We start from the raw sequence: 21,633 nt of genomic DNA, 5'->3' as shown, positions 1-21,633 counted from the left end.
GGTACGGGAAAGGAGCGCAACAGATAGTTATGGTGCTTTGTGATTTTAAAGAGCAGCAATAGTGTCTACTGCAAAAAAAAACAATCTCTTAGGTATCAGATCTTAAGCCCCGTCCACACAGGGGCTTAGTATAGTGTACTTGGCGATGTTGATACCTGTAGGAGGTGTTAATCTTGATCAATCTTTTTCAACCTGCTTCAAAGCGCTCACCTTCATTCGCTTAACTATGTTTGTTTAAAAATAGTTTCTTTAAATTCAGATCTAAACATCGACATCAAATCCTCATTCTGGTAGATTATTTTAATTGCTTGAAATAATCAATGCTCCTTTCATTGCTTGTACATCATGCTAAAGAGTCCTCAGAGATCAGAGAAAAAGCCTCTAAAACATCGCATTACACACACAGGATTTCCTCATAAAAGCGAACCTTACCCCGAGCGTAGTCGATTGTTTCTTTGCGTGATGTTTTTCTTTTTCTTGGCTTAACGACCTTCTAGTTCACGCCGGCCATCTACTCTCCGATACCACGTAAATGGATAGTCAGTCCTCACTACGGGGGGACGGTCCGGATGGGATTTGAACACCGGTCTTGCCTCGTGAAGACCGGCGCCTTTGCCGCCTATACCATCGGTTCGCCCTCGATTCTGTTACGCTGTTGTGTAGTGTTCCGTCATCCAAAAGCAAATTCCTGTTCATTGCAAAGTTCTTCATCGTGATCAGACGTATTATCATGGTGTTCGTCAGGCGCTTGATTGTTTATAATCACTTAGTCTATGAGAAAAAAAATCGAGGCGTCAGACTCTAGGTTAGAGCATTCTCAGGTAAGCCTCGTCTGCGTCACCCGTTTCGCAATGTAGCAGGTTCCGTATCGGAATGGTCAACCACTTTCCCACAAAAGTCCATTCAAGATCCCGCAGTCATTTACTTTGAAGTCAACCTGACCTGATACGCTGGAGATGCGTGCACAATGTGAAATTTCCTTGGACCTAAGCCTAGAAACTGTTTGAATGAACGCACGAGCCAAGACGGCAGATACTTGAGGTGTGACTGAATATAAAAAAAACCTTCGGACCTCATCGGTGTCCCACATTTTTCCCTTTATAGAAAAAATGAGATCCAAAATTATGTTTAATACACGCCCAAAGGTATGCAAATTCCATTAAAAAGTCACAATTGTCACACGTGTTTTATTTGATTTTATAAATACATTCTTAGAACAAAACTGTAACCGTGTTCCTAGTAATCATTATGTTACTGTGCATTTTGAATCCCTATATATTTCCTATACACACACCTAACACCTAACTACAAGCGTAACAGAGGACTCTCTCATATCTCCTTGCATAAACCGTTTCCCAGAAACTAATTACATTGTTTGCAGGTCTGTTTCATTGAGCACACCTAATCGATTTCACCTGGGCCAATCCTGCTTCGTGACCTCCATCGTACCCACGATGCGAGGGATTCATGATAGGTTCATAAGCACACACACACACCCGCCTCGGGTGTCCCTATTTACCCCACACGATCCACACGGCAACCATCTCTTCGGGGCGTGCAATTATTAATTTTAAATCTCGTATTAAATGCGCTCACAAACGAGCGTTTGGAATTTTAGATTTTCACCCTCCCATCCAGCACCCGTTCTGGGCTCTTCACGCAGGCAACAAAATCTCACAGCTATCAGCTCGCCGCTAACGATGAACTGGTGCGGTGCAAAAAGCGGGCTAACGGCTGCGCCTGGAAGTGGTTAAGCTATTGCAATATTCACGATGCTAGCCCAATGCACTAGCCCACCCAGTTCACTTCCTATTTAACCGGTGCTTGTTAAGGCTTTTTACTCGCTGTTTACACAACTGGATGTGATATTTGCACTTCGTGCACCACGCGGCAGCACCACACATACACCGTGCACAATTGGGATGACGCTCCACCAAAGGGGAATGCATTTCGGTGTGTTTCATCGTTACTAAAAACACGCTCACCCGTACACACACACACACGAATGAACAGTGGAAGGAGAAGGACAAACGTTGCAGCAAAATATTGCACCGCACTCGAGTGGCACACTCTGTGTCAACGATATGCAAACGATAACCGCAAAACGCGCCATTCAATCCATGCTTCTTATCGGTGCAAAAAGTTTAATTATACCCGCTTTCAATAATTTTATCACCGCGCCACCATTTTGTTGAAATCAGTGTTACCTTCCGTGCGACTGGCGGGGCGATTAGCATGACACGTGCTGCACCGCCCACACATACACACACATACACTGACAGGTGGAGCTTCCGGAAAAGCCCATTTCGGTCGATGACGGCGGTGATGATGGTGCCGGTGCTAAAGAATCTATTAACCGGCTCGGCTTTATCAAACGCACGCTGCTTTTCGGGTGGAAGTAATTGAATGTAAAATGCAGCTGCACGCACAAATTAATTTTGTGTGCACAATGGTTATCAATCGCTGTTCAAATTAGTGGTTGTCTACAGTAAATAGCTGGCGGGATCGTATGAGCTAAACTAATTACTTGGCTCGTTAAGAAGCAATGGTGAGTTGAATGTTAAAAATCGTTTGCTTTGGGGATGAGGATTTTTGTGGCACAAAATAAGCATGGAAACTGTACACTTATATATTCTAAACAGATAATTTGTAACACACATCAGCTTATAAAGATGTTGTTCTTTTTTCTAAAGCAACAGATCCTGTGTTTCACGAGCAACCGAATACTTCACTGTTGATATTTCAACCACATTAACGTCTTCCTTCTGATGCCAATCCAATTATATCTCAAAGCTTCCCATTGAGAAAAATCGCCCAACTCCATTACCCCACTGATCCGACTGTGACAACCGTGCCAAGCTCATTTTATTCAGCACCAGCAACAGGAAGCATCAACAATTCTATGAGATTCAGTTCAGTGGCTACAGCTAAACAGAAACAAAAAAGACCATGAACACCAAACAAATTATCTAAAATCCAACACAACACGAGCCAGCATCCTTTTTCTGCTGGCACATCTCTTCGGCAACGAACAAAACAATAGAAAAAAAACAAAGCCAAAACCAAGTCGCAAGAAAAAGGGCTAAATTCAAACCCGGCCCGAACAACATGGAAATGCTTCCTCTTTATTAAGTTCGTTGATTTGCCGCCTACTCGGGAACTTTTTTTTTCTCGCTGTATGTTTCTGTATGTGTAGGCGGAAGAACACGCTAACGCTGGTTTCACACAAAAACTACACCCAAAACGACATAAAACCGAATGAAAACCAGCACGGAAAATAACGGAAACATAATAACATCTAAATAACCAACTTCACCGAAAAAAGGCGGGTGCTCGTTTAGTTTGGTTTTTCGAGGGAGGGTATGGAATGGTTTGGTTGCATTTTTATTTTATTTCATACAGCGGGTTTTCTTTCTCTATTTTTCTTGTTTTGACATTCACTCTCATCTCACCTAACATCGGGTGCTGCTATTTCATATCTGAAGCTGCTGCCCGTTTGCACCGATTCGAAAAATATTCACATACGTAGTTTGGCCCCCTGTATGTGAGAGAACTTTTGCAACAGTCGTTTACGTTATTATTACACCCGTTGGCTAGATAGCGAGGGGATAAAGTTTCCGTTTGCTGCCTGTTTCTGGGAGAGAACAAAAAGAAAGGGGGTTTATGATGGCGCCTAGCCGAGCCGGTTGCCCGGGAATAGGCACAGGAACCTGGAATAGAAGGTTTTATGGATAGTGATTTTGGATTTTGAAACACACGAGTTCCGGCAATAAGCTGCGTTTTTATTTACACAAAAATATGGCAAATGAAAAATCCAATACCCGGTAGACCATAGAAATGTATTTTTGCAAAGTGTGTTTTCAAATCGGTCTACTTAGTGCCATCATCCGGTGTATTCGGTGGTTAATTTTTGGCAAATTTTACGACCTTGGTTGGTGAGAGAGAAACAGAGAAAAAGGCTGCCCTTTATGATTTCTTTTCCTACAATTTTCTATCCCACAAAACTGTACGTTTGGGGTGCCTGATTTCCATGTTACCCGTCTATTATGTGTTGTGTTCTGAAGAAATATACTTCCCTCCCGAACCCGATTTAAAAGGTAAACGATTTTTAACCTACCACACCGCATTATCAACACGATGAACGAGAGATTAAATCAGTTAACCTTTTCTTGTTCTCCTGGCAGGATATGTAAAAATAGAATTTATTTCCACATGCTCACATGCGGTTCAGACACCAGGCGTCTCCATTCATCCAGGCGTCTCCATTAATCTATAAACCACCGGGCGTCTCCATCAAAGCAAACGACCTTTTTCTACAAAAGCGTCCAACCGTACACGTCAAACGAATGAAAGGGAATGAAGAAGATACTCGGAATTTTTTCCCCTCACTGCGCACTTTTTATTCATTCAAACTGATCGGCTGTTTGAATACTGAAGACAGTTCCATGGCTTTTCCCCCTTCCTTGGCTTGCTCACCGGCAAACCATCGAACGGGTGCTGCTCGCCATCTTCTGCTCCTTCTGCCGCACGCCCCCGTAGAATTCTCTCAAGCTTCTCTTCCACTCAGTTAACAGCTTTTGTAAAATTTTAATTGCTTTTGCTTGTAGCTTTCAATTTTGCACCACTCGGAGTCATTCTCGGCATTAGCGAGACCGGGACGGTAGAGGGGCGGGCGCTTTTATCAACTATCTTCCGCCTTTGCAAATGGAAATAGAATCACTCTCACTATTACACCCGGGTCGATGAATAGGCTAAAGCAATACAACAGCAACAACAGCAACAGCAAAAAAGGGAGACATGAAAACCTCCGAACTGTTAAACTACATCGTCCGTCGTGTTCGTTTACAACATCCACTGCCAAGCAACGATTCACATTTGGGGTAGGCAAATGGGTGAGGAAATAAAAACACTGCTTCCACCACCAAACGCTGGACGGACCATTGAAGTAAAGAAACAGCTGATTTATTTCTACAGCAGCAGGCGAAGCAACACCGATGCCTCCCGGTCCCGGCACGCCAAGTACATTATGTTTGCTGATGAATGTATCAAATGCAATAAAATGTCCCTTTCTCCAGGGAACATTTCAATTGCAGCTTCAGGAGAAGTGCGCTGATTTTGCTTCTTCCTGCTTTTATCCCCCAAACCGTGCACGGTTCGAATGAGCATTCAGGAAAAAGTGTACTTGCAGGATATCCTTTCGGCAAACCGGTTAAACTCTTTGCTTGGTTGCAAGTTTTTACTCTGCTGCTACATCATTCGTTTACCTCTTTCTTTTCTTTTTTTTGCGCCCACTTCTTTCCCTGTATCTACGCTTAACCATTTTATTTTTTGTCCGCCAAAGCTTCAATCGCACCGAAGGGATTCGCGCTTTTTATACTCGTGAACCGATCTTTTTATTCTTCAAATCTAACGATATTACAGCAAACTGCAAAACCACTACGGCGTTAGAGGATTTCTCCGAACCGCTATTCCGTTGTAAATCGTTAACGAAGCAACACCGGAAGGTGTAAAAATGACAGCTTTAGCAAGCATGTATGAAGCAGCACAGGTGAATTTCGTGCAGAACGCTTGTTAAAATAGGAATATTATTTGCACGAATTGAAACTGGATCGTTTGTATAGAAGCAGCGTGGCACTTAACAGTTGACTACACTAGGGCACCCTCAGGAATAAAATGCTAGGATAAAATATTTGAGAAGAAAATGATTAAAAAATATATGTAATATGATTTACGCAATTGTTTGAAGAATTGTACTTGAATTCTATACTATTTTGATATTCCGTATGCGTTTAAAGATTTCAACACATTTTTATGAGGATTTATTATATCTTCAGATATAGAACTAGGAAGAGGATGAAATTTACATTACTACTAGACACTCGAAAAAGCTGCTATGAGTCATTTACTAACGGGAACAAAGAAGTATTTGCTTTCTAATCCGGAGTTACAATCGTATAAAGGCTTTTATATCGTCGACAGTTGAGAGCTGTCTTCTTCTTTTCCGTCTTCAGTGACACCCGAGCCTCAAGAAATCTTGGGTCTGAATTTCGTAACTTTTTTTCACTCCTCACTTTTTCTCAATTTGAACCTTCCAAGCCTTCTTTCTACATGACAATGACATAAAACGACTTCAATGGCATGGTAGTGCAGTGGAATTCTTATGACATGAGCATGTCAAATACCGGAGCATACAGCAATGAGCTTACCATACAGTTCATAGAACTCGTCAATTTTCTATAATTAAGTCTAGTAACCTTCTACACAGTCAGAAAGACTTAGATCTGAAACAAGGAAGAAAAAGCTTGATGAGTTTGAAACATTTCTAAACACTTCCAGTTGCAGTTTATTAAAGATAAACTCAAACATGCTGTTAAAACACTAAAACAGTCGAATAAATTGTAAAATCTCCGCAGTTCTGCACATCGTAATTAAAATGAAGATGTTTTACCATCTCATCGCGTGGTGTATTAAAGCTTAATGTCTTCGGTGAACAAAATTCAGCCCAATCAGGGACACTTCCTTCTACGGTGCGCTTACGGAAATCTATTATTATTGCTTGACAACGCCACCAGTACCACACCAAGATTACCTTCCCCCTTACCAACTCCTCTGTCCTGTCCATAACGAAACCATCATAAATCATCATCTACACTGACTGGTGTACAAAAAGGTATAACCACATCATAACAATCACCACGCAATGCACTATAGCACTCGGCGCTCTCTCTCTCTCTCTCTCTCTCCACGCATTCGGCCATAGTAACGGAAGCGCCCACGACCATTTTCGCCAGGATTAGGAATAATTATTAATTAGCTGTCATCGATTCATTTCCTGTCAGCGGGAGATGATCACTCACACGAAGCGAGCGTGCGCGCTCCGGTAGATCTCGCCGGTCCCCTGTAATCGTCAAGCTCATCCCGGACACAAAGTATGCTGGAAGCGATGCCAGCTGGACACATAATAATGATAGTAGTAATAATGATAAGCCCGTGTCCCGTCTGCGGTCCGCCTCATCAAAGTTCCACGCAATCGTTTCGTGCGTGTGGCGTAAGATTCGCGCTCGCACGACTATTAATTATCCAATCGGACAGGCATACAGGCGTGCAAAGTACGAACAGCTTGATGAGTCGCCATCGGTGGCGATGGCGTTTGCGGCCGCTTTTAAAACATAAACTAGCAGCGATGGATGGAAAATTAATGATGAAAATTGTACCATACAAAATCTCACTGTTGTTCCCGGTGGGCTCTTGACGCTCACAATGGCGCTTATAAACTCTCAAGCTGCTCAACCGTGTATCCGTGGAGGAGGAACGATTTATCATCCGCGAATCTCCAAGTGCTAAGGTACCAATTGAGTGACTCAAACAAAAAAAAAAAAAACAATACGAATCCTCCAAAACAATCACATCACCTTCTCGCTTATGCGTACGTGTGGGCACAAACAAATGGTTCAGCATATTTACCGACCGGATTGTGTCTCGCGGGCCTACCAGCGTATCGCGTATCGTTTTACAGCCGCCTCCTCTGAAATCGCTTTGCTAACGATATTTAAATCTTGTTCACATACTGAGAAGGAGCAGGCAAATTTCCGTCTCTTCGTCTTATCAGCCCATGTGCAGACACGGCCTCGGATACCTTCCACGTAAACTTCCCTTTACCCCCTAACCCAACCCGTAGTAATCTACACGTACATCTCGGAACGCTTGGTGCCTTTACGTTACCGGGTGATGCGAGCTACCTTGAAATTCGATTACATTTTAATTAATGTGAAAGTTAAATATTTAATTATCAGTTAATTAAGGTGAAATTGTACTTTACTCCATATACCCGAACGTACGACCTTCATACCTTATCACGCACATACACACTAATTCTCCAAAGCACGGTGACGGATTTCTCTTCAAAACCGAAGCTAGGTACTGAAAGTGCAGTACCGCGGTTGCTGTAATTGTGTAAAATATTTCATCGGTTACTTGCATTGCATCAACACTGCTACTGCACATCCGATACCCCGATGCAGGCATGAGACGCAATACATTAAGCAGCAAAGTGTGCAACGCAACGTCGCTTTCCTTTCCTTTACACACACAATCAGCTATCCATTGGAAGGCGTTTCTTCCTTGCAAAGTTCCGCCTGGTATAGCTGTATGATGAATGAAACTTTCGCAATTACACTTGCTGAAGAGTAAACAATAATTCCACTTATTAGTGTAAAGTGCTTTTCACTACAATTACGAGTTTAATTCTAAGCAACGCTAACCCCGGATGAGACATTGCATACCTTCCAGGCGCTTTGTGAGTAAGATTTCAAAATTCAGCCTAAATGTATGCAATCTTGCCGTTTCCTATTACCAGACCATTCTGCAAGCGAATAGAAAACCTCCCTCCGTATAATGGGGCTATTTTCACTCCGCTCAAAAACAATGGGAAAGTAATGATCCACCAACCCCGTCGCCTATCATCGCTACCCAAGGGCAGTGCAAATTCACACGCCATCGCCGACAAACCGAGTACAAGCACAAGTTCTTCATGCCACAGAAAACTGCACGCGCGGGCTAGCTATCGAGAACGGTACAACGTTGGTTCACGCCAATGGTTTACACACACAAAAAAATGCAATTAAAATTGTACTGCAAACCACCGACGAAAACCAATGATCTCCATTACCTTCGCCGTTCTTATTCTAATGAAGTAAAACTCTCCCGCCTCACTCTTTTTCGCGCAATTCCAGCAGCCACACAAAAACTTTCCCACAAAAGGATTCCGATCTTCTTTTTTTCTCATCGTACAGCTTGCATGGGCCCGTAGGAGAACGTTCACCGTTCCACAAAATCCCTGCGAGCCACCAGTACCGCCCGCAGTATCGTTCGCAGTCATGAATGTGATTATGATATCAGCATTGAATATTTAAATTAATTTAATGAATTTCTTTCATTGCAGCATGGATTTACTCGCTTCGTGTGCTTCGTTTTTTTGCGTTCTGCCTGGCCTGGCAAGCAATAGGTAGGTGGTGGTTCTTTCCTTCTGCTGCTTGAGTGTGTAGTTTTTTTGTTTCTTTGCTGCTTTCTTCCCATGTTCTGCATATTTTTGTCTCATCCATTTGTTTCTTACTTTGGCAACTTTTCGTTTGATCCGGCATTCTTTCTTCCCATTCGTGGGAATGTCTTCATCGCCGTGCCTGCCCTACGCTACACTGTTCTGTTCGCACGGTGATGACATTTTCTACTGCCAAAGTACTGTTTCGCTCCCAAAACGCCACACCACATTCCTCCAGCGGTTCGCCATGCTCATGAATATTGCAACTCACTAAGCAGATCATCAGTTTCATCGCACCGTACTTTTGATTCTGAAAGGTTCACTACTTGTACGCGGTCGCATTCTTAAACTTTGCCACTTTTCCTTTTGACATGGAGTGTATTGTGTGTGTGTGTGTGTGTGTGTGTGTGTGTGTGTGTGTGTGTGTGTGTGTGTGTGTGTGTGTGTGTGTGTGCATCTGCACTTTCTGCAACTTGCTGCATGAGATGTACGGTTGATTCTCTCCTCTTTTTTAACACGTTTACATTGAAGCATACTTTCAGGCGCAGGTGGTTGTGAAATACATCGGTTTTGCTATTTCTGGTGCAGATTTGTCCACGACGTTCGTGTTGAGTAGTAATTAAATTCTGCACTGAGAAGTAAGAGTTCCCATAAACACACACACACACTCATGGCCAGCAACAATCGGGCAACATTCATTTGAATATCAATGGCAAAAGAATGTTTCACAAACTCAATCTGATTCAACCAAAAGCCAGTGTTAGGGCAGTGAAGGGTTTGAACTTTGTAAGAGTGCATTCCAGAACAGGCCACGGAACCGATCAAAAATGCAGCTGATGTAAATAGACTCCTCAATTTGCACTCCCTCTTGGGTTGTGATTTTATTTCTTTGTTTCGTTTGATTATTGATGAGGTTCAATCGTGCATAGTTGAAGCAGCGAACTATGATTTTCTTCAATCAATGCAATAATAAGCTTAAACATAGCGATACGAAAATAAAATTAACAACAAAAAAAACTCCCAATAGTACTTTTTTGCACGCTTATGATGAACGTTTAAATCTGTATTAACAAAAAATGATGCATACTTTTAGGCGCGTAACCACGATACAAACTCCTATCATAGAATACAGCTAATTCACGCATCTGTCAGCATCTTGCAATTATTTGGTATGCATAAACAAAACTACTTCATCATCGCAATGCACTTCCAATCCGGCCCAGCCCTGCCAGCAGCTCTATCAATTGTATATTTACCAACTTGCACGGCACAACTCCGCAATCGAAACAACTTTCCAAATCGTGACACCGCCAACACCGTCACCACACCCTACCAGCACAAGACAAATGGCTTTGCAGAAAAAGTTTGTCAACTTCCGCTTTGCGTTCCGCTTGCGACATTTTTGGCCGCGGCCGGAGATGAAAACGGATGTGGTTGGTCGGTCGGTCGGTCGGTAGGTAAGTGTTTGTCGCCGGGCAATGAGAAACGCCGGCGGTACTCCGCTTTGAACCCCGAAACGAAAGTGGTTCAGTGAATTTGATGTAGTGCTCAAGTTGTGTGTGGGGAACAAATGCTACGGGCGAGCGCAACAGCATCAGTCGCACAAAAACTCCTGTCGCCCGCGTTGGAATCGCTTGCCGCGCAATCTACTGCATATTTTATTCATAAATCATCCGAGTGATGAGAATTTTATTTGTTGAAAAAATTTATCCCCCAAACGTGATTCAATTTGCATAGCACGTGAGCGCGTATGCGGCGCGGTGGCGTCTGCTTGCACGGGAAATCCTTCATACGGTGCGTGGAACGCGAAGGCATGGGTTGGCGAGGGGTCACATCCCGTCTGTGTCGTCCGGTGGTGGTCGACAGCAGTTGAGAAGGTCCCATGGTGTAGCGTGAAGCACGTAAAAGATTTTCCACGCCCGTCCTGATGCTCCCTGCTCTCCCCGAAAATGGCATCACGGTTAAAGCAGCAACTCCTCACACAAGAAGGTACGCGTCGTATCTCAACGTTTGGAGTAAACGGATAAATAACCTCGGAACGGAAATCATCCAGCATCAACCGAATCGTGCCAGTGCTACTGTTGATGTGTCTTCTTTCCCCCCCATTGGCTGTCCCCACGGTGACATTGACTGACTGGCTGCTGAGGGACACTGTTGTCTGGAGCTATCCGTCCACGGAGTCACCGTCATCGCTCGCTATATACGACCTCGGAGAAACACCGGCCCCCGGGCGGAAATGGGGAATGATAAACTTTTTCGATTTGCCAGTCATTTCTAGCGCTCGTTTCCGGTTGACTCCTTTCGTGCACTCGCTTCCGAAATGTTTGCCTTGCTGGATGGGATAAATTTTTCAACTCGTTACAACTGTAGAACTTACGTACCTTCTCAAATGCAACGCTGTAAACTTCAATTACTCACCTACCTGACAGTGGTAGTCCGATTGCACACACTATTCAATTAGCTCACTACGATAATCTTAACCGTCTGACCAGTCCCAAACTAATGGTCACAAAAGGCTCTTTTCAAAGCTCCAAACATCATCCGAAATCGATCTAGTCTGCCTTCACTGACACTGAATAGTAGATCCCTACCTCTACATCGCTACTAAGTTTGTGGAAGCTTTTCCAGCCGAGCGAACAGGAGCTACGCTTCGTACAAACCCAACAGGTACCGGAGCATTACAGGGTAATGTTTACCAAAGGATACACGATCAAATCAAAAGAACATGTGCACCAGACCGTACGTATACCAATGATATCCACATTGTAAATAAACTAAAAGCTCTTTCCCCTTCTGCTCTGTGCCATCATTCTCCGACCGTGATTTTTTGGATCAGAAGTTGTAAATAGTTCATGCAAGTTTGCCCACTTCAGCCCACAAGGCAAGGTTGATTGCCAATCTCACCTCACCCACAAACGATGTTCAACTACAGAAAATGGGTCCGACAAAAGTGAGCCAAATACAAATCTCCATATCAGCTCGAATACCTCAAAGTGCCTTATCCTGTGACGTACCTGAAACCTTTTCCGATTGTAAGTTCAATGTGCTACAAATCCCGCCTCGGGCAGCAAACGACTGACTGGCTGACTGGTACTGATTCCCAGTGCCGTACAATGTTTTAATGATTACCCATGAGTAGTTTTCCCTTCGTGCTGTTGGACCTCTGCGTTGGGCGTACTACGCTGCCAAGTGGTAAAAATGGAACGTGCGAAGAATACGGAACCAGTCTGTTTGCCTGCCTGCTCTACCAAGATACACCCGGGATGCTTTCGCTCCCATAGGACCAGGTTTGCGACATACACAAACACACATGCATCCATCAGAGAGAACCTGAAGCCTGTTTGAGCCTTGCGGGAACGGCTCAATCTGTCGAAGGAGTAACTCAATTCCACCGACCGTACAACGACAACGAGGGAATAACATATTCTATATTAAATCAAATATTTAGAAACAAACTCTCCCCTTACTGTGGGTACTCCGGTCATCGCCACAACCGGTTGTTTCGATCGAAAGATAAAGTGTCGCTTCTTTCTACCGCATCCACGCAGTACACAGCATCCAGCCACACTTAACACCTGCTGCAAGTACTTTCCGAAGGCGTTTTATTACCCGGCAATCGTATCCTTCATAGAGACACTCACCTACAGGACACCACATCGTTCGATCCACATCGGGCAGAGTATCAGAAAGAACCCCAGAGAACATCCGATTCGTCCATTAGCATGACAAATTGATAACAAAACTGCATCCATTATTGGAGCCACTTCTTTCCAACCCGTTGTAAATGTGCAGCCTTTCAGATATGACGAGGCTAGAGTTGTGCAAGTGTTAATTACCCTCAATATCAGAGCACTTTCTTCATGCGATTGAGTCGGTGTGGTGTGATAAATTGCTAAGTGATTATACTTTATTTGACATAAAAGTCTTCAGCATCGATTTTCTAACAGCTCTGCTCGACAATCTAGCGCTTCAAGAATTCTACAATACTTTAAACAGAACTTTACCGTACCGTACACAACTTCATTAAAATTCTACTCACATACACCAACCGGTCCGAGTCCCCGGTGGGCACGAACGGGGCCACAAGTTTTCCAAATCGAAACCCGCAAAACTTATTACCGTATTCGCATGTAATGTCCAAACGGGGTTTCCCCCAAAAGATATCTTTTTTTCCTCACTAGTGTAAGAGTGGTGGTTATCCCTTTGCGATTCACCCTTATTTTATTGAAACAAACCAACAGCTAGCGGTTGACTACACGCAGTAAAGAATTGCAGCCTGTTGCGAAGAAAAAATGCTTCACATCAAACAGAAAAAGAGGACAGAAGGCGCGCGTAAGCGTCATAAAAATCACCAAAACATTGCGGGTTCAACGAGCTCCAAAACGAGTTAGAAGGGAGGGTTGTGTTTTTATTGTTTTTAAAGTCAAACTGGCCGCTCTGGAATGGAATTCGGTACCGAGTTTTAGCACAGCACAGCAACGTTGCCCAAGCGCTACAAGGTGCGAGCAACACACCATTCGAGATGGACAAGATGTAATAAGCCGTTTTTTTGTTCTCCGGAGTTGTTACACTGCCACAGCACATCTGGTGAGTGGCGAGTGCACACGTAAAAACGAATCAGGCGTAAATCGTCTGCCACGTCTGAAGCCAGATGAATGTTTTAAGCATTTACACTACAGCTAGAGCGGTTACAGTGTACTGCGGATTGCATACCTCTTTTGGGTTGGGAGGGGTTACTCCAGATAAAAAAAACTCGTAAAACAAAAACCCACCCTCCAAAGGTTGTGGCCAACGCACACACACACCAGTCATCTCGTTCGGTTGTAGTTGATTCGCACGGTACCAACACTAATGCGGTACAATTTTGCTCAACTCTCTTTGCCCCTGTAGGGTATGCAATGTGTAGTTCATCCTCGCGAAGCCAGGATCGTGTCAGATCAGATTACTTGCCTTGGGCAGTACAACTCAACAGTACACCCTTGCGGGTACACACGCAACATACAGGATGTTCGCTACACTCGTCTCATCTTTCAGTACGGTACGTGACTCCCTCGACATCGATTAAACTGATCTCCCAGCGGTGCTCACCAAAGTCACCAACAAAAAAACGCATGTGAAAAACCCCGGAAACATACGTTTACCTTGAAGGGAAGTTGCGTTGTACTTCCAACGAAAGCAACAACAAAAAAACACCCCCAAAATGAAGCATCCAACCGAAACCGTGTGCAGCAACGGAATAAAAACGTATCCACTTCCGTCGTACTTCATTAGTTTCTTTTGTTGGTGGGTCCCACTATTACCAATGGGATTTTTTGTTTTTCCCTGCGAATCATTCGCAACTTGTCTCACTCACTTGTGTCGCTCACAAATCCCACCCACCTTCCGGGATTCGGGTTGATGTCATCAACACGCGAGAGTCAAAGCGCTCATAAAAGCATTAGCGTAATGGTGAAAATTATGTACGCTTTCTTCCCTCGGCAGGTCCGTCTTGCGCTGAAGGACCCGGTGCTGTGGAACGATATTTAATACCTCAACCTCGCAAGAGCATATTTTTCCCTCCAGTACGCTCTTAAATGGTTCCAACTTCCAGCAGGAGCTAGGGCCGCTTCAGAGCGCCGGTTAATGGTGCGCTGCTAGTCGTCACTGCGGCCTCCACACTGTGAGCCAGTTTAATCTGACTAAAGCCGACCGAAACGCTACTGACAGCAAAAGTTTACGGTCTAGTGCATGGTGTAAGACCGCACCCGTCGTGTGTGTGTGTGTGTGTGTGTGTGTGTGTGTGTGTGTGTGTGTGTAATGAAGCGCAAACGACCTGACATGCCGCACCATGCCCAGGGACCTCTGAGGTGAAGCTGGGGCGATCTTACCCGAAAGTACCGCAGTCAAAAGCCAGGGTACAAGGTAAATAATGCAACGCTTTACCACTTTACGGGATGCGGGTGGTTTACGACCGTGAAGGTTAACACTGTTGATGGCACAATTTATTAGAAACCTGATAAAGTCACCGTGTGTTGCTGTTGCGTTTGCGGGAATTAGTTTCTGGTAGGATGAATAGAGGAATTCCTGGATCTCTCCTGCCTGTTTACTGATGTTGTAAATACAAAATACTGGACGACTGTTCTGCTCACAAAATATAACACTCTTCCGAAACTCTTGAAGCATATGCTAGAAGAGGTACGTCTTTTATTACCGAAAGACATCACACTGAACAATTGCTCAGCGGAATGTAAACAATTAATACACCCGGCCCCAACCAACGTGCTACTTACACTGATTGGCATAATTTCCCATCCTCCTCCCAAAAATGGATGCTTGTCACATTAAATTCGTCGGCCGCGTGTGCTAGACATAAACCGTTGACGCAAAGGTGTCCTGAAAAAACGCCGGTCCAGCAGGCTAATCAGTGGCGCAAATCCGTTGTACACAACTCTACCCAGCAGGAGGTCCACGCCTACTTCATACACCATATGCTCAAAAACGCTAACCACAGCGGCGAGCCTTTTCTTTTTTTTTTTTTTTTTTTTTTTGAGGGATGTTTTGTCTCTCCCACACACGTAACGTCCGCGATGGAGTCAATTAAAATGCAAATGAGAAACCGAATAAAATTCCTCGCAATCAGCGTAAACTTCGCCGAAGGGCGAAACGAGCGCCGAGTGTGCTTTTGTGTGTGTGTGCAGGGACAGACCGAGAGGGAGAGAAAGAGTGGTCCCTTCTGGGACGAATCCTAATTCATTAAAGAGCCAAATACCGAGTTCTGAGTATGTTGCCGCATCTCCCAGCATACCTGGCCATTCATTAGCGAACGAGAACCGGGCATACACGGTATTATCGCTTGTTGCGCACGTGGTGACCACATTCGTTCGTGCGGTTTTGGAAAAGCTGTTTCTTTTCAAGCTGTTTAATTTATAATAATATAGTTTGAAAGTTTTGCTTAACAATTCAATTAGTGCGCTTAGCTTTTCTCAAATTTTAGTAACGAACAGTTGAAAAAGTAATTAAAAGAAATATGCATACTTTCAGGCGTAAATACGCTATCGCCGTAAGCTATGCAATTTGCATGACAGCAGGTTTGTTTCTATTACTACATCTACTACCATCAAACCCAAAGAAAATCCGTCTGGACTCACCTTAAAGCCAACAATGCGATCCCACAACTTCTCAAGCGTATCCCACGCAGGTTTCTGTTCGCACAAATACCAGGAACTGCATGCAGCACTGCACCAGAAGCAATTAACAAACAGTGCTCTCTCTAATGATGGTGAATGGAAGAAATTCATTTTCCTTATGCACGACCATAAAACAATCACGAACACTCAATTAATTAGCATCAATTGCAAGAATTCATCCTAGCTACCACCATCCGCCCCACACACACCCACACCACCCAGACACCGACGATTGTCAATTCACTTTACCTTTTCCGCGTTAATACACATGACTCTACAAGCAACGGGATCTATGCAAACGATAGAATGGTTTTTGTTTTAATTGGCAAACGCTTAATGGAAATATCTTTCCGGTGCTGATTGTGATCTACACCCGTGGGGGTGGGGGGGTGAGGGACGATGCAGTTGCGATGGGAAGCATGTCGCAAAAGAAAGCATCAATGCGATAGTGCACTTTCTTGCGGACTTAAATGAAATGCTATTAAGTTCCTTGTACCTATCCGCAAGAATCGATGCAGCTGCACAAGTGCTCCATCGCTTATATTGCAAACATCTTTGCTTCTTTGCTGTGGTAAATTCTCGTACCATAGTTTGGAAAGTTTCATTTCTTTTCTTTATTAGTTCTGCTTTATTGAACCCGGGGATCAATCGTTATGACACAATTTGCTTTCCACAACTTTTACTGCGCGACATTGGAACGGATAAGTCGTCAAGTGGTCGTAGTTCAATATTTCACATTCCATTCTCAATCCCCACGCCAGTGATAGACTGACCCGGGTCGCCAAAGATGGAGCAATATTTATTCAAAAAGTTACCACAAGAATCGCTCGTTTCGCGGTAGGAAGACGACCGCACTCGTGTCACCACTTTTGCACTTAATCTTGAAGAGTTTACTTTCCGAAAAAGGTCGCCCTAGGAGCGAATGGGGTACCAACCAGTCCATCACAGTCCACCCAATATCGGTCACATTTCATTCGCAATTGTTCGTCATGCTCACTCGATAAACTCAGTTAAGCAAACTTTGCCACACTGTGGCTAGATACACGTTGGAATAGCGCTATGCTGTTGGTAGCTGCTAGCATCACGCATTCTCGGTACGAAACAGTTTGATTGCAATTTAACAAGTTTTCTGCTCAAACGGTTGTTAACCCACGCGAAAACAATCATGTTTGTAACGCAACTTTACCAAACAGCTCTATTGAATGGCTCAGCTAAATTGTTACTTTGGAATTATTTTGATAAACTCACAAAGAGAGCTCTTTTTAAGAAGCTTTGAGTTGTTGCTTAACAGAGTAAATTCTAACATTTCGACTACTTTTTTCTGCACATTACCATCTCGCATCGAACCAACTGTCATTTCAAATTTGGGAGCATTTTCCAAATGTCACTTTAGCCGGCATTTTTTGACAGCTCATCCTTGACGACACCGATTGTGTGTTGATAACAAAGTGCAGTTTCATTTGCTTTTCGTACTCCAATATTACACCCGCATAATTGCTTAACTTTATTCCAACAATTATCTGCCTAATTCCAAAAGTTAGTGGCCTTTTACGCTGCTCAAAGTTAAGAACTAATCCATACTGCAGTAAGTACACAGCACACGCACGCATCAACCCGAGGGTTTTAGTAATTTCTATTCCTTCTTCGCCCAAACCAGCGATGACGATGATTTCGCTTATCTCATCCACGAAATGCTTCGGTGGATTGCAAAAAATATACTCCCACCAGTCTAAAGAACTGGCCTGCGAAATGAAGTTTGCCGTCTTTCTTCCAGCGTCCACGGAAGATCGGCGCCTTCCCGTACTCTACTGGCTCTCGGGGCTGACCTGCAACGAAACGAACTTCATCCAGAAAGCCGGTGCGCAGCGTTACGCGACCGAAAACAATCTAATTATCGTCTGTCCAGATACATCCCCGCGCAACGTTAACATCCCAGGTGAGGATGATTCGTGGGATTTCGGATCCGGTGCCGGATTCTACATCGACGCTACGAAGGAACCGTGGAGCAAGCACTATCGCATGTACAGCTACATCACGCAGGAACTGATCGATGTGATTAACAACAACTTCCCGACGGTGGCGAATAAGATGAGCATCGCCGGTCACAGCATGGGTGGACACGGTGCATTGATCTGTGCACTCAAGAACCCGGGTCTGTACAAATCGGTGTCGGCATTCGCGCCCATCAGCAACCCTACCAAGTGTCCCTGGGGTGAGAAGATTTTCAGCGGTTACATCGGAGAGGACAAGAGGGATGAGTGGAAAAATTGGGACGCTACCGAGCTGGTGGCCGGTTACAATGGTCCACCGTTGGAGTTGTACCTGGATCAGGGATCGGAGGATAGCTTCCTGAAGGATGGTCAGCTTAATCCACAGAATCTGGTCGATGCAAGCCGTGCGGCCCAAGTGCCGTGTGTTTTGAACATGCGGGAAGGCTACGATCACAGCTATTTCTACGTCGCTTCCTTTATCGGGGAGCATATCGCTTACCATGCCCGGCACCTGCAGTAAAACCCTAGCACGCTATAAGCAGCTTTCTTTTGTAAAATTGTCCCTTTTGTTGTGTGTGTCTGCGTGCCGATAAATCAATTTGATTGATGAAGCAATAAATGTGTCGAATTTTATTCGTCTTTTCGTACATCGCTTTTGTCCGACGGTGTTGGCAGTAAGGGTCATTTCTTCGGCGGTCCTCTCATCTCGTGCCAATAGCCGATAAAGTATTCCCTCAGTGGCCACACGTTCTGACTACCGAAATAGCACCAAAAAAGACCAAACAGTGCACCGCCCAGATGTGCGGCGTGGTCGAAAATTCTCCACCCCAGCAAAACACCCGCCAGATCGATGCCCATAATTACTTTAATCGCCTAGGATGGTGGAAAGAAAGCAAAATTGCTTTAAAACTGTTCTAAAGAGGTAAAGAGCATTAACTTACAGCTCCGGCAGAAAATGTGTACATCGGCAGGAACAGTATGCTAAGCTGCGTGTCCGGATACTGAGAGCACACGTACGCCAGAATACCCATAATTGCACCGGATGCACCCAGCGACAGTCCCGGCTGCCGTACGACCGTTTTGAAGACATGGCTAGCAAAGGAGGCAATCACACCGGCACTCAGATAAACGCCCAGAAACTGTTCCCTGCCCAGCGTGGCAACGGCCGCATGTGAGAAGCTGTGCAACACGTACATGTTTGCCAATATGTGAAACAAAGAATAATGACTGAAGGTGGACAAGAACATTGGCCAACAAACCGCTTCTGCAAATGGAAAACACTCGTTACTTGTCCCCCATCACACACAGTGCGCCACTGTAAGTCTTACTTGCTGCAGGATTTGAAGCGAAATATTTCACCATCGTCGGTGCAAGACTCGGTATCCGCCACAGACCGTAAACGATCACGTTTAGGGCACAAATCGGTGCAAATATCCGCTCGCCGGGGGACAGTTTGTTCCACCAGCCGGTCAAATCTTTGCGCCACTGTTCCATCTCCTGACGATTTTGTTTCATCCGGTCCTTGAACCAATTGACGCTCAGCTTACTTCGCAGTGCCTGCATGGCCCGCGAGCGTATCGTTTCGTACTCCCAGATGGAAACTCCGATGAAGCTTCCCGTGGTGAACTGGAAGAGGGGAACGATCAGAAGTCAAACACGATGCTACCGGAACAATCAGTGAGACATGAATTACCGCGGCAGTGAACAATAATGATCGCCATATTTTCGATGGATCTATATAACCGGATTCAATCGCAATCCCTTGCACCTCCGTTGGTACGATCGTTTGCTTTGGTGCGAATGATTCCGTCCGTGTATTTCGCGCATTTCTCGTGTATCTCAGTATCGTTAGCTGCCGGTCACTTCCAACGTTGCTTAGTATTTTCCGTGGATGATGAAATATTGAGCCATACCTGGTAATGGGTGGAAAAAACAGAAACCGGTTACCGCTCGTGTTAATATGAATACAAAGCAACGCGCTCGATGTTATGAAGCCTCACTCACCGGTACACGGAAGGAATCCGCTGACAGTTCAACACCAATCGTAGAGCCATTTTGTCTTTGCTTCTGCGTAAGTTTGCCGTAGAAAACGCACAATTACATCCTCTAAACTGTCGATAATTTACACCAAAATAAAGGCGTTTTGCGTTACACAAGTTTTCACTGTTTTTTGTTTTGTTTTCGTGGCTGACAGCGGTAACAGCTGATTTACACCAGTTGTCTCACAATTGCAAAACTGACAGCCAAACAACAGCTGTTTGACAAAATGGATCCGATTTTGATTTAGCAGTTTTTTTTTTTTCATTATTGATTTTTTTAGATACAAACTATTCATTTCCATCAAGAATATTTGAAATAATACGCTAAATGACGTATGATTTCATTTGTTTTTCTAATTTCATGCTGCAACGTCTAAATACTAAAATTAACCTGGTATTTTGTAACAACAAAAGTTCTTTTTGGGGTTCTTTTTGCCCCTAGTCCCCTTCTGATTTCATTTTCGTTCGATTTTTGACAGCCACATACACCATTCATGAGTAATCCAGGCTCGACAATCCACAGTAACATCCCGCCATAATTATTGAATAATTTAACGTTTGTTTGAAACAGAATTCAATTCTCAAAATAACTTTTCTTGGCCGTAAATTGGGAGTGAAAAACCTTATCTATTCTTATTTCACCATAAGTTATTTCAACTACAATAATTTTCACAAAAATTAAAACAAAATAGCCTATTCCACTCAAATTGCTTTATCAGTCTGACTGCCTTATGCCAAACAGTTTCTTCGATTTTTCTTCAACAGCAATCTGACAGCACACACCACACGCACCTTCGCCTATCGAGGGTTCAGCTTTTGCAGCTGATCTTGTGAATTTATTTCTCGGTTTCGGATTCTGCAAGTAGTGCACGGTGCGAGAAAAATCGGAAATGTTTTTTTCCAGTGCCTTCTAGTGCGGCCATACCGATTCTATCACTCTTTATCCTCGGTTCTCGGTGTCTATAGCCGTGTAGTGCTGTGTGTGTATGTGTGTGCGCATGTTTTCAGCTACTCCAACTACACTACTTCTCAGTAGCAAGAAAAGCAACTCCGCACCAGAAAAATAAAACATCACGGCCGAATGCAAATCGTGCACAGGAAATCTCGCAACTCCCAGTGGTGTGGTCTATGGCCGGTCTGTTGCCCATCTGGAGACACACAGCTGTGTAGACGCGTACGAGTTAGTCTATCCGGTTCCGGTCACCCATTTCGGGTGTTTTTCTTTTAATCCTTCACTATCGTGCGTGTGTGTATTTGTGTGTGGTACTGCTGCTGGCAGGATCAGTTTGCAGTGCAGTTGTACAGAATTTCCGGAGTAATCGACGGCAATCCATCCCCTTTCTGCATTTGCTGCCCCAAAAGCGCCACACAGCGCAAAATGTAATTGTCCAGTGAAGTGT

General features: G+C 44.2%; 2 protein-coding genes across 2 annotated transcripts; one reads left to right on the top strand and one right to left on the bottom strand.

The window, feature by feature from the left end:
* The first annotated feature begins 17,862 nt into the window (after nucleotides 1–17,862).
* On the top strand, nucleotides 17,863–18,714 carry LOC126558734 (S-formylglutathione hydrolase). The gene has a single exon (XM_050214793.1). It carries the CDS (start codon nucleotides 17,863–17,865, stop codon nucleotides 18,712–18,714), a length of 852 nt encoding a protein of 283 aa, XP_050070750.1.
* Nucleotides 18,715–18,800: 86 nt separating this feature from the next.
* LOC126558401 (presenilins-associated rhomboid-like protein, mitochondrial) lies at nucleotides 18,801–20,266 on the bottom strand. Its single transcript, XM_050214412.1, has 5 exons — nucleotides 20,199–20,266; nucleotides 19,888–20,107; nucleotides 19,523–19,820; nucleotides 19,136–19,458; nucleotides 18,801–19,067 (listed from the first exon to the last, which is right to left on the bottom strand). Exons 1-5 carry the CDS (start codon nucleotides 20,246–20,248, stop codon nucleotides 18,876–18,878), a joined length of 1,083 nt encoding a protein of 360 aa, XP_050070369.1. The 5' UTR covers nucleotides 20,249–20,266; the 3' UTR covers nucleotides 18,801–18,875.
* Nucleotides 20,267–21,633: the final 1,367 nt, after the last annotated feature.

This window comes from Anopheles maculipalpis, chromosome 2RL (genome assembly GCF_943734695.1).
Source record: "Anopheles maculipalpis chromosome 2RL, idAnoMacuDA_375_x, whole genome shotgun sequence".
Taxonomy (NCBI): Eukaryota; Metazoa; Arthropoda; class Insecta; order Diptera; family Culicidae; genus Anopheles; species Anopheles maculipalpis.
The sequence above is the reverse complement of the archived record's forward strand: the minus strand, read 5'-3'. Positions and strand labels throughout refer to the sequence as shown.